General features: G+C 47.5%; 2 protein-coding genes across 8 annotated transcripts in view; one reads left to right on the forward strand and one right to left on the reverse strand.

Moving 5' to 3' along the window:
- The window catches only part of DOK1 (docking protein 1), a 4,240-nt gene extending 2,259 nt beyond the window's left edge, over window positions 1-1,981 (forward strand). For 2 of the 3 annotated variants that reach the window (XM_072619887.1, XM_072619888.1), the window contains one exon: window positions 512-1,981. In XM_072619887.1, the coding sequence (XP_072475988.1) occupies window positions 512-1,303 (792 nt within the window). In that variant the 3' untranslated portion in view covers window positions 1,304-1,981. Of the gene's footprint in view, window positions 1-138; window positions 324-511 lie in introns of all 3 variants that reach the window. The other variant, XM_072619886.1, reaches the window with a different exon arrangement.
- Window positions 1,982-2,331: 350 nt separating this feature from the next.
- Window positions 2,332-16,744, reverse strand: part of M1AP (meiosis 1 associated protein) — a 119,831-nt gene continuing 105,418 nt past the window's right edge. For 4 of the 5 annotated variants that reach the window (XM_072619881.1, XM_072619884.1, XM_072619883.1 and 1 more), the window contains exons 8-11: window positions 15,644-15,785; window positions 8,316-8,522; window positions 4,653-4,793; window positions 2,332-2,866 (exon numbers count right to left, since the gene is read on the reverse strand). In XM_072619881.1, coding sequence (XP_072475982.1) covers window positions 2,711-2,866; window positions 4,653-4,793; window positions 8,316-8,522; window positions 15,644-15,785 — 646 coding nt within the window. In that variant the 3' untranslated portion in view covers window positions 2,332-2,710. The remainder of the gene's footprint in view (window positions 2,867-4,652; window positions 4,794-8,315; window positions 8,523-15,643; window positions 15,786-16,744) is intronic. The other variant, XM_072619885.1, reaches the window with a different exon arrangement.

Raw genomic sequence — 16,744 nt, forward strand, 5'->3', positions numbered from 1 at the left:
CCTGGAGGATTGGGGGGAGGGGGCGTGAAGCTCTTGTGGGTCTGGTGTCTAGGTATGATCCAGTCCCTGTTAGGACCTGAGTGTCTTTCCCCTTTTCCATCTGGGAATGTTTCAGTGTGACCCTTCCTCTCTCCCCAGGGTCTGAGTTCTGGGTGACTGTACAGAAAACAGAGGCATCTGAGCATTGTGGGCTGCAGGGACACTACCTGCTCAGGGTGGAGGCCAATGGTCTGAGTCTGCTGGTGCTGGGGGGGCAGGGTCAGAAGAAGGAGCCCCTGCTCACCTGGCCCTATACTCTTCTCCGTCGATATGGCCGGGATCGGGTAAGGGCTTGGGATGGGTCAGAGGTGCCACTATAGAAGGAAGCAGAGGATATACAGAGGGGAAGGCTAGGAGTGTGTGGTGGGTCCCCTAAGGCCCAAGAGCTGACTGCTGCTAGGATGACCTCAGGTAAGCCTCTTCTCTCCTGTGCATAAGTTTGCTCACCTCTGCCCTCTTCGTCTGCCTCCAGGCCATGTTCTCCTTCGAGGCTGGACGGAGATGCCCCTCAGGCCCTGGAACCTTCACTTTCCATACTTCACAAGGGAATGACATCTTTCAGGCTGTGGAGGCTGCCATCCAAAGGCAAAAGGTTCAAGCTGGCATTGTTTCTGGAACCGGCGCAGGCCTGGATCAGCAGTGGCCTGGCTCATCAGAGGTGGGGACAGCAGGGGCTGCCTCCCAGGGCCTTGAAGATCCCCACGCTCATGGCCCTGCCCTCTACTCAGAGCCCTTGGATGCCCTTCGGTCGCTGCCTGACTCCACTTCAGACCCCTTGTACTCAGATCCTGTGGACAGTTCAGGCCAGAGGACAGGACATGGGGCTGGAGGAGGCTCCCCCCTCTACTGGGGCTTGTTTGAACAGGTGCAGCAGCAGCTTAAAGATACAAGGCTGGGAAGAGTCAAGAAGGAGCCTATTTATGATGAGCCTGAGGGCCAGAGCCCAGCCCCGGCTCCAGGCCTCTATGACAAGCCCCAGGAGCCCAGGGATGCCTGGTGCCAGCGAGCCCGGGTTCGGGAGGAGGGCTACGAGCTCCCCTATAACCCTGCTATGGACGACTATGCTGTGCCCCCTCCAAGGAACCTCAAGCCCATTCCACCCCCCAAGCCCCAAATGCTCCCCCGGTCTAACAGCCCCAGCAGTCTCGCACTCCCAGTGTACAGCCGGGTACAGAAGGGTGCTACTGCCAAGGGCTGGGGCCAGGGCATGCCTGAAGGGGGATCTCAAAGCAGGACTGGGATGAAATCAGAAGGGCCAATGTAAAGACCTGGGTGAGGCTTGGAGGGCCTACGTGGGTGCTGGGGAGATGAGTGATCCCCCCGAGAAAGGGGAGGCCTATTTGAGGCTAAAGGGTATCAGTGAATCAAGGTCCAGACCTCAGAAAAGCAGGGTCAGGATTCCAGGGGATTAGGAAAGGACCAGACTTTGTGACCAAGTGACAGGTCTTGGGTCTAAGTGAGGAGGCCTGTTCAGTCCAGGGGAAGGAATCCTATGTTGGGGCCGAACCCTGGCCAGAACAGGGGACTTTGGGCAATCCTGCTGTGACTCCTGACTAGTTGCTGGGGATGTGTGGGTGTGGGTGTGATCTGGAATGAGTCTAAGTTCCTAACCCTGAGCTGCTCTGTGCCATGGACACTTAAACTCATTAAAATCATTTGAGGCCAAAGAGAGCTCTGACTGGCCATGTCTACATGAATAACCGGGAAGTGTAGTTTGCATTAAGGTTAAGTGGTGGAAGATGGGAGGGCTGGAGAGAGGGATTGTGGGAGGGAGATACCAGGTAGAGGATGGGCAGGTGTAGTATGGGATGGGCAGGAGAGGATTGGGTTTCAGGAAGGATCCCTAGATGTTACACAGATTCTAGCCCTTCCCTCTGCCTGTGGGCTGGATTATACTCTAGAACAGGGGTGGGGACCCTTAATAAAAGGATTTGTCTTGTGAGGTTTGTATTCAGTCAAAGGGCCGTACTTGAGGACCTAGAGGGGCCCCATGTGACTTTGAGACTACAGGTTTCCCACCCCTACTCTAGAATACCTCAGGAAGGGAGCTCCATTGTCTGAGGCCAAGTTCTTAGTGTTCTGCACACAGTAGGTGCTCGCACCATGATGGGATCTAACCAAGACCCTGTAACAGAACTCTGATATATCCTGGAATATACCCCTGCCCATGCCATTCCTCTGACACCTGACAGGCCCTCCCTGCCAGTCTCCTCTGCCTGGGCTCTGTGAACAGAATCTCTGTCCTTCAAGGCACAGCTCCCCGGATCCAGCCCTTTTGTTTATGTGTCAAGGTTCCAAGTGGGAAAAGCTGCTTTTTATTCAATGGGATGAGAAAGCTTGGAATGGTAACATGGTTACTGTTGAACTGAGCCCTATTGCTATCCAGTACACTCACTGGCACTGTGCTGAAAGGGGGCAGTGCCCTTGGGTGTGCATCCTTGGAGACCGGGTTGTGGCAGGGAAGGGTTCCTGTCACCTTTAGCTACTCAGTTAAGATCCTGAATATGGGATGGGACAGAGAAGCATGGACAGATCCCTTGCCCTGAGTTCTGCCTGATGCAGACGCACATACAGGTCTTTGTGTAGGAGGAGGATGGGCAGGCCTGGAGAAACACTTCACCCAGATCCTTTGGGGGCCTTGCCTGTGAGAGCAGCTGAGGCAATCTGTGTCTCAGAAAAGTTCTTCATCCTCTGAAAGCAATAGCACAGGCTCTGAAGATATCTTTTTGGCTGTTGGCATCTTTAGGGCCCTTGAAGGAGCCAGGGTTGGTACCAGGGGCAGAGGGGGCACTGTAGCTCGGGCTCGGGTTGGGTGCAGTCTTCCAACCTGCAAAAAGAAGAAGCAAAGCCTTCTTGGGGGTGGAGAGACAGGCTCCCTGGGGGCGGGGATGGGAGCTCCGATGGGGCTCTTATCACCCAATCCTGCCTTTCCTTGTCCTAGTACCACTACATACCTACCACAGGCTGGAGAGGGTACACACCTGTACCTTCCAAGGGGGTAGCTTGTTCAGGCAGGAAGGGGATCCAGCAAAGACATTGGGTACCTAACCTGAGACTTCCTTCCCTCATCTCCACCTTGCTGGTTCTCCTGGTCCTAGGGCTAGATCACTGCCACCACCTGCACACAGGCATGAGCTGTGCCCTGATGCCTTTCTGTCCTCTGTAATAGCTTCCTTAGTTTCAGCTGAGATAAGACTGGGGGAGTGTTTATTTTTTTAAACCAACCAATCCAAGAGAAATAAACATCACAACCTTCCCCTGCCTATCCTGCTCTCCCTCATGACTCCCCTTCCTGCTTGGAGTACCAGCATCTTCCCAGCTTTCTAGTCTTAGGACCCCAGAGGGAGCTCTAACTTTTGCTGGTTGCCAGGCAACCTTCATGATATTTTTCAAATTTGTCTGTTCCTTTCCATTTCTCTGGTCAGTTCACTTGCTTGGACCCTCATTCCCTGTCACTTGAGCTTGTGTGGTGGAAGATCATTGGACCTGGAGTCAGAGAGTCTGCATTCAAATCCTGGTTCTGTTCCTTAATACCAGTGCCTGATCTTGGGCTTTTCTGGACACACACACACACACACACACACACACACACACACACACACACACACACACACACACACACACACACACACACACACACACACACACACACACACACACACACACACACACACACACACACACACACGGTTTCCTTTGCAATCCCAGGTATTTTATGCATTCAAAAATATTCTGAATAGGGGCTCAAAGGTTTTCCCACAGTGCCAAAGGGGGTCCATGACACAAAAAAGGCTGAGACCCCTGGCCTACATGTCTCGGATGGGCCCTTTTCAGTTCTAAATTCTATAATGTGGTGGCTATTTTAATAGGCTCCCTGCTCCAAACCTCTCTCTACTTGAATCCATCCTTCACATAATGGTTGAGTAATCTTATCGATGCACAAACTTCACTCCAGCACCCTGAATGATTCTCTAGGACAAAGTCTCTCTCTTGAGGACAAAGCCTTCAGAGCCTCATTGATCTGGGCCTTGTTGGGCCTCTTCCTGCTGGCCCACAAACAGCCTCTGCTCTGCTGACTCTGCTTTCCTCTGTCCACAGTGATCTCCCCATTCCTTCTCAACTCTCCACTACAGTACCCTCTTTGTCCTACACTCGGTGCCTCTGCTTACCACCATGTCTACAAAGCACTAGCTATGGATGACAAGCCAGGCTTACTTCAGGCCCTGGGACTGTGTCTTCTTAGGGGGTGGGGTGGGATGTGGGGAGAACTAATAGCTAAGGGACTAATGGTCTACCTTCCCCCTTTCCACTTTGGAGAATGCCATCACATTCAGCATGAGTAGTATGAGAAGCCTCTGACAGCTCAGTGCCTACATCAAATTACCCCACACCAGGAAGGATGATGGGGTACATTCCTTAGAGGAATAATTCCTTCTCTCACGGACCTGGACCTGGGCCTTTCCCTGACTCCACTGGTGAATCTAAAGCACTGAGGATGGAGCCTCACTTTCCTGGACACTGGATTCAGGAGGAGGGTTTGAGGGACCCCTGGACTGGCATAAAGGATTCCAGGCCTTTCAATTCTGGTTTTCTGGTAGGAGTGGGGGCCATACCTGTCGGGGGGGACGGAGCTCCCGACCTGGAGTGAGTAACCCCTGGGGCTTGGACAAGATGCTTCTCAAATGTTCATACAGATGGCCCTTTATCTGCAGGGGATTATAGGTGGATGCCACCTCTAAGACATCCAAGGTGTTCTGAGGAGAGGGAGGGAGGAAAGGAGAGAGGGAAAAAGGAGCATTGATTAAATACCTACTATATGCCAGGGACTGGACTAAGTCCTCTACAAATATTATCTCATTTAACCTAGGGAAGGTTAACAGAAACTAAGGACAGTTACACGAAAGATAAGGAATGTTGGGAGTCTCAAAAATGACACCCAGCTTGGGTCACAAAGACAGTTACTCTGACAGTGAAAGTCCTAGGCAGGTACATAGAGAGGGTCACAGAGTTCACTAAGTGTAAGGAGAGTGAGCACCATGGGGGACGCAGAGGATGAAGCTGCTGTAGGAGTCCTAGGGGGACTAAGGGTGACTAGGGCCAGGAAAGGCATGCTGGAGATAGGCCCTTGAAGGCGGGAGAGAGTCCCAGGCAGGCAATACATGAGGACAACATTCCTGAGCAGTCAGGTTTTCCGGCCACAGCATCCTATGCCAGGGACCGCTGGCCTCAGAGTGAGACGGGGAGAGCCTCAGGATTGCATCCTTGGGGCTGGGCTGGGCTCGGCCCTCTCAGTGCTGCCCCCTTATGGTTTGCATACCCCTCCCCATCCCCAGCCTTCATCTTGTTTCCCCTGCAGGCTTAGGATGTGGGTTCTGGAGCAGGCACATTATGGGGGCAGTGTTCTGGTGGAGGAGTAGCTGTCTTTCTAGGCTTCCTTTCGGTGGAGGAAGTAGAAAGCCAAGCCCTCCGGGATCAGGAGAGGGGAGTGGTCGTGGTGGTGGGATGGCCTTTACATATGCTTCCTCCTTTGCTGTACAATCTTACTTTGAAGCCGATTCTGCTGGGGGACTACTCAGAAAGTCTTCCTCCCCTTACCACATAGCCTTACCACACAGACCCAGAGAAACAGGCATATACGCGACACTTGAAACAAAGAAATGGATATACAAAGACCTACACACAGATACGGAGATATGGCATGTGCTGCCTTGGGGTAGTGAATTCTTCCTCCCTGGAGGTCCAGGCAGAGGCCCGATTACTACTTTTCAGAGGGGATTCCTGTTCAGGTAGGGGTTGGATTATATACCCTCTGAGATATATATATATATATATATATATATATATATATATAATACCTAATATATACTTTCCAGTAACACAAAGCAGAGCACACAGACACATACCTACACTTTTACAGAGAGGCATATCAGATACACATGGAGATGTTGGGGAATAGACCATCAGAAGTAATGTTGTTTTGATGGGGTGAAGAGGTCATTAAATGAGAGGGAAATGAAGAAAAAAAGCTTTGCACAAATGTTTCAGACATCATATGGGTTGGTCCTGAATCTACCAGAAAACAAAGCTGATGTTATACTAAAAACACATGCCGATGAAGCAAGAGGTCTCAGGGTATGTGGAGGAACCTCTGGAGTGTGTCAAAATCAATGAAATAACCAAGAATCCAGCTGGGTGATGCTGGGCATGACTGAACTCATCATTTCGTACTGCAACTTTTCTGAGGATTGTGTTAGTGTGGTATTGCCATTTTGTTCTTGGTCTTGCTCCATACAGTAAGAAGATTGAAGCTTCCATAAGAAGGAATCCCCTCGTTAAACCAGACATTCATTCCCCGTGTAAGTTTTTAAGATTTACTATCTCTTTAAAAACTGATGATAGTGAATTGCCAGAAAAGAGAGGTTGATTCCATTTTTTTTTTCTTTTTGGCAAGTAAGAGTGTAAACGTTAGGGGAAAACATCACAGTATCTGGTTGGCTGGTCATTCTTTGATAATTTCACTGCTGTCAATTCTCCTCAATTTCTCCGTCACACTCTTATGTCCTTAACCCTCTTCTCAGATCTTGACATTATTTCTGCAATTGTGGCTGTATCTCAGTTTTCCATCTGGCTGGAACTCGAAGTCCAGGAATTCATGTCCCCACTTGCTCTCATGGCTCATGTGGTTCCAGCAAAACACACCGGGAGCCAAGTGACTCTCAAATCAAATAAGTCAGCCCTAATCTCTTTCACAAATGTCAGCTGCCTGATGGCCATTTCCAGTTGAATGTCCAGCTGCCAAAGTCCTCTTCCTTGAAAAGCCTGCCTCTCCTCTAAACTTTGCTATTTCTATTGGTGGCACCCTGTCACTCAAGCTGGAATACCCGGAGTCATCTCTTATGCATCTTTCTCACTTGACTTCCCAAATCCAACTATTTGTCAAGTCTTATTGATTCTAATTGTGTGACATCTCTTTAATCTGTCCCTTTCTTTCCATTCCAGTTCTTGCCTTTACTATTAGTCTATCTGAGTCTCTCCCCTCCCCGGTTTTGTGAATTTTCTTCACCAACCTACTAAGATGTCTTCCTATGGCACAAGGGCCTCAGTCAAAAACCTTTAGTGGCTTCCTAATGTCTCTGAGATAAAATATAAACTCCTTTGGATAGAATTTCAGCCTGATTTGTCTCTAATCAACCTTTCCAGCCTAATTTCTTATCACTCACCTTCATTTACTCTATCTGTAGTCTATCAGCTTTCCCCTGAACTTTACATATTTTCTCTCACTTCTGTTCATTTATGCAGGTTGGTGCATTCCTTCTTCATTTACTTGCAGCATCACCTTCTTTGTAAAGCCCTCTCTGATATCCTTTCTCAATTTTTTCTGGAGCCAAATGCCTACACGTCTGTAGTCTTACTCACACTTTGCCTCCTATCATATTTATTTCTGTACATGTTGTATTTCCCCAGCAGAATGTAAGCTTCTTGAGCACAACAATTAAGCAACTTTCTACCTCTGCATCATTAGGGTTTTGCACAGTGCCTTGCACATATCTGCATATAAATACATGCTTGCTGAATCAGACAAATACAGTGATGCTCAGATTCTTACACAAACACATGGTGGCATGAAGGCACTTGGCAAACACAAACAGGCACAAAGACATGTCCATGGTCAATGAGACAGTGTCTCTAACACACAGAAGCACACAGACATACAGATGCACAAAGATATACACAAATTAACATGTATATACATACAGAGACAGATATCCTCTCCTCTCTTTTCTTTCTCCCCGCTTTGATCTCTTTTCTGTTTTCTTTTCTTAGTCTTCCTCTTCTTCAGCTCTACCTTTTCTTCTTATCCTCCTGACCGTTCACTTTCTTCTCCCTCATTTTGCACTCCCTCCAAAGAGCCACCCTTCTCCAATTACCAGGTGCCAAGAAAATTGAAATTTGGAATTTGTCTACATAAGCTTGTTGGGCATCATCTTCCCCAGTGCCACAGGTCCAAGGTGGCAGTACACCCCTCTCTGGCAACATCTTTCCTTCAAGGGCTGTTCTATGTTCATTTAAACCAGACTTCACCTTTAAGGGAAGGGGCAACTCTATCTGTCCCCAACCCTCATTCTATTCTTTCTACTACTGAATCCATTCTTCTCTGTGCTTGTCTCCTTTCCTACCCAGGATTCTCTCCATCTTTTTTTCTCCCTCTCCTTTTCCTTTGCTCACACTCTTCTCTTCCCTCTCCCATGGGTTTGTCTGGTCCATGCCCCATTTACCTCCACACTCCTAAGGATGTCCTCGGGCGGGTCCTCAGGGGGCATGGGAAAGGAGCTGGGTAGCAGCAGCTCACATGTGGCCACTGCCTTAACAAGCATTGTGAGAGAACTGGATGGGAAGATGATGTAGAAGGTGCTGGCAGGACTGATCTGGCTGGATCCTGGGCTTGGAGGCTCTCCTTTGGCCAGTAGCAGCCACTCTCTTTTCTAAAATAAAGAACAACAAAAAAAACCATAAAACAAAAACATACTCGACCCTTATCCTTGGTTGCCCCCGAAGTCTTAGTATTACAGGCCACAAACAGGGTCCCTGAAGGTGGCAAGGAGACAAAAGTCACTTTTACCCTGGCACTGAGCAGGAGAAATTTTATGTCATTTCTTGGACAGGTCATTTCTTTTCCACTCATCAAAGCCTGGTTGGGACATGTCATATTGGACATATAGGATATATGAGAGACATGTGCATCAAAAAGTGCTCCTCTTTCCAAAGGAGTGATTGTCTTTTTCTCTGGCCAGTCCTCCTCAATATGAATTGTCTACTCCATAAGAAAGTGAGCACCTTGAGGGTAGGGGCTGTCTCCCTTGTGCATTTGTATCCCCAGTGCTTAGCACTGCATAGATGCTTGATCAATGTTTGTCATTCATTCATTCATTCATTCAATAGAGTGACTCTGGTCAAAAGAAATGGCAAAAGGAGAAACAAAATGAGAAGCTCAGAAGCCAGGTGGGTAAAAGTGTTGTTTGTCCTGTGCTCTCGAGGAGAACCGGGATTTCGTGGAGGTGACGCCAGGGCATGCAAGTGAAGCACAGAAATCTCATTTTGGTTTCCAGCTCTGCCCCTAACCCATGGTATAACCTTAAGTAAGTGACTTCCCTTCTCCTGGCCTTGTTCTTATCCTCTGTTCCTCCAATGCGCTTTGACCTCTGCAAATGGGAGCTGGATGCTCACTTTTTTGGGGTGTTACAGTGGGGATTCCTTCTTATTCAGTTACTACTTGAACTAAATTCTGTCTGAGGACCCTTTCAGCTCTGAAATCCTAGGATTCTGACCCTTCATAATTCTATGGAATATGGTATCTACTGTCTGATCCTCCATGGAAGAGGAATCTGAGAGATGAATCAAGGGAGAATTCTGTTAAGTGTTGTGTGTCTGCTGTGCCTGGGAGGCCATGGCACTCTTGGAGGTTAGCAGCAGACAGCAAAGAGAAGGTCTGACAGGTTTAAAAATGGTCTTTCCAAGAGTCTGAAATGGAAATAGAAATGAAAAACAGGTAGTTTTCTCTGGCAATTTCCAGGGCAAATTCGTCAAGGACAGCAACATAACTGCCACATACAACTTGTAGAATTCCAACTATTTGTTTTTTTCTGGCTAAGATGATCACCAAATATATCTGCTGCAAAGGCAGTTTGTCTTTCTTCTAGAAAAGTGTCAAGTAAAGCCTTTTCACATACTAGTTTTTCAGAGAGGATCAAGGAAACAGTGCAGAAAGAAGCCAAAAGAAAAGTATTCTGTAGGGGTGGATGATGGCTTGGATGAGAATGCAAAAGGCATAACACACTTGAGGTAAGAGGAAGAGAGAGGAGGAGAGAAAGAACATGCACTAATGTAAAGAATGACAGGATGAAACAAAATAATCTCAAATTTGGAACTAGGGGACTGAATCCTGCAAAAAGAAATGCAAAACTTCCTTTAATACTTCAAGGACTTAGAAGAATATAAATGCCTTGAGGGCAGGGACTTCCATTTTTGAGGTTTAGCACACACAGTGCCTTGTGTATAGTAGGTGCTTGGTGATTATTTGTTTTAACTGAGTTGGCATCATTGTTCCATCAACTCCTTCTACCCCAGAAGTCCTAGGCCTGCTGCACTAGAGAAGATGATTTCATGAGTTGTAACGGCAGCTTCCTCTACTCCAAATTCTTCTAGTGTTTTACCTGCTGATGAGCTCCTCTTTGCCTAGCCAGGCTACTGTTTGTGTGACTGGGCCACAATCCACTTCTGGGCTCATACTCAGTCTTTCCAGCTTGATCTGACCTGCCAGAGCTCTTGAGAATGTCCATTGAGGCAAGGGTTCTGTTTGGTTCATTCTTTACATACTCAGAAAAGAGCTTAGTTGCTTGACCCAATGCTTGACTGATCTCTCTGTCATAATGAGATATCAGAGAAGACCTTTAGTGGTAGAAGATGAAATTTAATAGAGATTAATAAGAACACTTGCCTAAGAATAGGATGGGGGAAATTTTTATTGAAGTTTACATGAAAAAGTCCTGGGTTCTTGTAAGTTCCATAGCAACCTACAATGTGGTAAACATATTTGAGATTACACTTGATCTTGGCTGACCACATCTTGAATACCATGTACAGTTCTGGGGCCCACTGATACGTTACAGTGTGTAGAGAAGGGAGAAGAGGATAGTGAGGGGCCTGGGAATTATATTAGATAAGGAAGAGATGATAGAGAAGGTCCAAAAAGGAAGTAAAACCCCCCAGAGGCCCATCTCTCCTTCAGAAGGCAATGGAAGTGGAGAAACGAGTGGAGTGGAGGCTCCTCTGGAAGAATGCAGTAACAACAGCAGCAGCTAATACAGCACTGATTTTATTCAGGCACTGCGCTAAATGCTTTACAAGTCTTATCCCATTTGAGCTTCATGACAATCCTGGAAGACAGGTGCTACTACTATCCCCATTTTACATTTGAGAAAACTGAGGCAGAAAGAGGTTAAGTGACTTGTCCAGGTTATACAACTGGTATACAGCTAGTGTCTGAGGCTAGATTTGAACTCAGATCTCCTTGATGCCAGGCCTGGTGATCTATCCACTGTGCTACTCAGCCACCTCCATATTTGTTTAAAAGTCTATAGGGTGACTGAGTTACTGAGCCGAGCCTGACAAATTATGAGAAACTTCTCTTAAGCTCAGTCACTTCTGCTTATCTGGCTTCTGTTGACCCTCATTCAGCCTTGGATTTGCTTCCTTCCTTGGATTCTGCTGACTTGTTCTTCAAGTGCAAGGACAGCCTCTTGCCTCTGCCCCAGACTTTATACGATGCGGAGGTGGAAGGGAACTTGGTGTCCATCTAGTGCAACCTTCTTATTTACTGATGAGGAAGCAGGCCCAGGGAGGTTAAGAAAGGTAGCATCTGATGTGATCTCTTTTCCCAAGACACTGCGTTTGACCATCTGGTAGCTGATATGTTCCTACTTGGGAGACCTGCCTCTCCTCTCTCTGGCACTTGAGGACTCAGACTGTGTCCTTCCAGTGTGATACTCTACTACCTTTCAGCTGGTGCCAAGGAAGACTTCTCATTTCATCAGTTTGCTGGTCCCTCCTTCTCATACATCCCCAGGAGCAGGAACAGGGAACAATTGACACAAATAATTTTCTTTAAAAATTTTCTTTAAATAGTTGTTCAGTTAGCTATGAATCTATTTAACTGTCCTGTCATTCATCCACATTTTTCCATTTGTCCACAAGGATACCATGAAAAGGTTTTATTGAATATTTTGCTGAAATCAAGCCACACTAGACTTATGCTTATCAACTTAGACTTATCAACCTAGTAATCCTGACTGAAAGAGGAATGAGGTTTGTTTGGTCTGAGATATTCTGAGATGCCCTAGTAATAAGTGACTGTAAACTGTTTGATAATCTTCTCTAGAATGGTGTGAGGAGAGACAGAAGACTTCCTTGCATCAGTGGTTCCCTAAGTCCATCCCACTGCCCTCTCTGAAAACTGGGATACTTTCTGCTTGTCTCTGGAGCTTCTTCCTTTCTCCCTGATTCTCAGTAAGTCCTGACAGAGATGACAGGGCAAGTTCTCTTGAAATTAATCTGAGGCTAGGGACTCAAATTCATTTCAAGTTACAGGGCCTCTCATAGGACATTTGGGTTTCCATTTCCTAGCACAATGTTGGCTCTCGCCTTTCTTTGTGTGCCAGATCATGGCCCTTGTTGGAGAAGGCAGAAGCAAAATCACCTCAGCTGTTCTCATTTTCTCTGCTGTTTATTAACACTATTCTTTCTTCCTCAAGTGGTGGATCTGTCACTTCCTTTTTGTTGGCTTAGCATTATTCACAAACCTCAGCTCTTTTGGGCCTTCAGCTGATGCGGTGAAAAGAGATCTGGACATGAGGCCCTAAGCCTGGGGCTGTGAGTTCAGTCCCCACCCTTCATTAGCTTGTGACCATTATCTAGTCACTTAACCTCTGTCCAATCACCTGCAAAAGGGAGCTAAGAATACAGAGAAGTAATAGGTAAAATTAGATCAATATTTTAAAAGTGCTTTGTTACCCCAAGCCTGCCTTGATATTAGAGGTCTGAAAGGGGAGGCTGCTGTGGGGGAGGAGGTCAGCCCACTGAAGCCTTTTAACAGGAAGGTCTAGGTCTCTAATAGAAATGCAGTTGCTTTTTGGCTTTCTGAGCTCAAGATGAAGTGTAGTTATCCACACAGGTCATTGCTGTCCTCGTTATGGGTCTGTGCCACTCCTTGTAGGCTTCTGTGGCTGGGTGCCCTTCCTTTGGGCTTTTGCACATGCCCTTTTAATACTGGACCTCCCTGGCAGACAGATTGCCACTCTATTTCTGATGGTTGTTCTTCCACGTCAGATCTCCACTTTGGCCAGTTTGCAGAGGCACTGGGACTAGGGTGCCCCAATGGCCGAGTGTGGTGATGAGAGTGCCTGTGTTTGCCCTGGATCTAGAGAGGAGTAGACAAATGAGGAGGGATAGTAAATAATAATAAAAGTCTAACAGTAACAATGACAGTGATGACGATGGTTCATATTTCTGCAGCAGCCTCAGGTTTACGAAGCACGTCCCCCTCTGTGGTGCAGCTATTCTTGTCCCCACTGAACAAATCAGGACATTAGAACACAGAGTGAAGAGGATCGGCCAGCCATCCGGCTGTGTACACTGGTGTGTCTTTACCCTCGGACCATCTACTGAACATGGATATTCCGGGCTTGAGAGCAGATGCCCCCTTCTCCACACAGAGAAGAGAGCCAGGCCTCGGCCATGGAGATAGAATGCCACATCCTGCGTGGAGAGCAGGTCAGGGGAGAAATCACAGCAGAACCCAGTCCTGCTGCCACAGTCCTTCAGCCACAGTCCCTTTGGCATATACTGGGCTACCTACCATAAGGACTACCCTTTTACTGAATTACTTAGGAACGCCACATCAATCTAAACTACTGAATGGGCCATTCAAGACTTCCACACTACAGCCAGACTGTTATTCCTTCATTCCAACTAAGCTGGTTGCCAACTCTACTTACTCAAGCTTTCTGCCAACTTTGATATTAATAGTGGGCTGGGAGGTGGGTAGAAGACACAGCGGGGACCATTTGCTATGGCTAAACTTTAGGGATTCCACTCTCTAAAGCTCATTTAATCTCTGCCCTTAGTATTGGAAAACTAGGATTGTCAAACTAGCCTATCTTTTACCAAATTCGCAGTGAAGTGTGTGAGTGAACAGAGAAATGAGTGGACAGATTTAGGGCTCTGAGAAGATTACCATGGCTTGTGTGCAGCACTGAGTCTTTCCTCCAGTGTCTCTGTGCCCTTGTATGTGGTTACCTGCTGTACCTCCAGTTCATATGCCATGTCCAAGGTGGCACATAGTTAGAACCTGCCTGCCTTGAGAGTCAGGCACAGAGTGCATCTAAGAAGGCCTCTGAGCAGTGTTTATATGCTCTGAGGTTTCTTTGGAGAACTGCATATTATTTCTTAAAAAAACAAAAAACAACAAAAACCCTCAATAAGCATGTATAAAGCATTTACTATAAATCAAGTACCGTGTTAAGTGCCAGGGATACCAAGTAAGAAAGGCAGAAAGTCTCCTAAAGAAGCTCCCATTCTAATGGAGACACAAACATATAAATGACGAGGGGTGCAGAGGAGTGGTGGACAGCAGGCTAGGGGGCGCAATAGAGAGCCTGCCTGTCTGGAAGTTCAAATCCAGCCTCAGACACTTTCTGGCTATGGGACCCTGGGCAAATCATCGAACCCTGTCTCAGTTTCCTCATCTGTAAAATAAGCAGGAGAAGGAAATGGCAACCCACTCTAGTATCCCTGCCAAGAAAACCCCACATGAGGTCATGAAGAATTGAACATTAAATGACTTAACAACAAGTAGAACAGAAGTGCTGCCACTTGTGTCACAAGTTGCACACTTCTTCCATGACTGAGGTCAATCTCCTTTCCCTGGGGAAGGTTGTCTTTCAGTGGGTATCTTTGAGACTCTCTGTTCAGGTTTCTCCCCACCTCCCCACCCATATGGTCTTCTTCCAACACCAGCAGTCAGTTCAGGTGCCTTCCTTCCTGTCTTCCCTCCCTCTTTCCTTCACTGCTTCCTTCCTTCTTCCTTCTTTTTCTCTCTCTCCTTTCTTCCCTCTCTCTCCCTCTCTTCCTTCTCCCTCCCTCCCTTCCTTCCTTCCTTATTTCCTTCCTTTCATCTCTCCCTCCCTTCTGCCTTCCCTCCCTTCCACTTCTGGCTTCACACTTGCCTCGTCCGAAAGGTCTTTCCTTATACGCATCCCCTCTGATCTGGACCCCACCTTTGGTGTCCCCCCCCAGCTCACCCCCAACCCAGGGGGCATCTGTACTCACCTGAACTCTCTGTGCTGCTATCCCAGCATTAGTACTTTGGTTTGGTCATGTACCTTTTCTGCCTCTGCTCCTCAGGGAGCCTGGCAGGGTGGAAGTGGGTCATCTCTTCTCCCCTCTGTCTCCTTGCTGCCTACTTTGCTGCCTCTGCTACCACCTGATACTTGAGAGCTCAGTTTAACAAACCAGGAGTTTCCAATTGTTCTGACATTGATTCCAGGACTCTGAGTCTCTCAGAAAGAAATCCAGAGACATCCAGATCTGCCCTAGCTGTAGGAGACTCTTATGAACTCCAAAGGGACACAGGGCTGAACCAGGGAGTGTGTACAAGGGGGTAATGGAGTGAGGGCTGTAGAGTTCTTAAGTAGGTATATCATCACCTAGGACAAAATTAGTTGAAACTGCTTGGGAGCTGGGGAGGAAGTCATGTGATATGATTCTGTAGGGGCAGAGGGCATCATGGCCTGGGGGTGAGTGCATGGTGGAGTAGAGTAGAACAGGTTGAAGGAAGACCTTGAGGCAAGGTACAAGGACAGTAATCACCACTGGGAATATATCTCTTCTCCCCCTCCCCCCACAGCAGCACCCTGGCCAGATTCCCTTGGCCCCATGCTATTTATGGCTCTGGTGGGGGGAGTTGGTGTTGGTTTTGGGGCTCATGCCTATTTGATGCCTGGCACTTCAACTTTCCCACCTCTTGCCACCCAGTGACATGGGAACTTACCTGCAGGCTGTGACACAAAGCATGGAAATACTGCTGGTTTGTCTCCAGTTCATCCCAGTCCAGTTGCCAGCAACTTGTTGGTCTGATGATGAATGGGAATCCATATGTCACCGACTCGCAGACCCCACTGGATTCTAGAGCCCTGGGACAAGATGAGAGCAGGAACAGAAGGAACCTTCTATGGCATCCAGTTGGGCCCAAATCCAAGTAGTCACCATGAGGGCTCAGACCTTGCTCAGTGAGAACCATCTGCACAGCCCTGCTGAGGATGCCCACCCCATGTCCCTCAGCAGCCATTATACTAGCAATAATATTTTCCAAATACAAACACTTCTTAAGTACAGAATAATGTTTTAGGTGCTGGAGGAGTTACCAAGTTTAAATAAGAGTGCTCATTGATATCAAGATACTGGGGTACTTTGCTATGCACCAGGGCTACGAGACAAACAAAACAAAACAAAAATGAATCTTTGGCATCAAAAAGCTTCCATTCTATCTGGGGAGACAGCACATGTACACGGAAGTATGTACAGAGTAAATACGGGATCACTTGGGCAGCTTGGGAGGATCAGGAAGAACCGCGCAGCAAGTGGAACCTGGCCTGAGGGGTGAAGAAAGCCAGGGATTCCAAAAGATGAAGGGTAGGAGGGAGGATGTTCCAAGCTCCTGCAGAGACTTGGAGCTAGACAATGCAACGCCAGGTGCAAGGGACACCAAGTAGGCTAGAATGAAGGTTGAGTAATGCCTATGATCCAATGGGAAAGGCATGTTCTGAGTATGCGGAAGTAGACATGATTCCTGAGCAGTTGAGAAAAGGAGAGAAGGGAGTTTGAGGGAGATGAAGGAAAGGCAAGGCCCAAACTTGTGAATGGTGGACAGACCACTTCCCCAGAGCTTCAGGCCCCATCCTGGCCTGTCTTTGACTCCCAGTACATGCAGCCCTTGACACTGCTGATAATATTGCTTTCTCCTTGGTTAAGCTGAAATTTTATTTGTCTTCTGAGTTGAAGATTAGATAAAACTTCAACTCAACCAAGAGAAGGACGATGTTACCAGGGAAGTCAGTTCTTGACAGCCTCTAGGGTTGTGTTAGGAACTGAG

This window comes from Notamacropus eugenii, chromosome 6 (genome assembly GCF_028372415.1).
Source record: "Notamacropus eugenii isolate mMacEug1 chromosome 6, mMacEug1.pri_v2, whole genome shotgun sequence".
NCBI lineage: Eukaryota > Metazoa > Chordata > Mammalia > Diprotodontia > Macropodidae > Notamacropus > Notamacropus eugenii.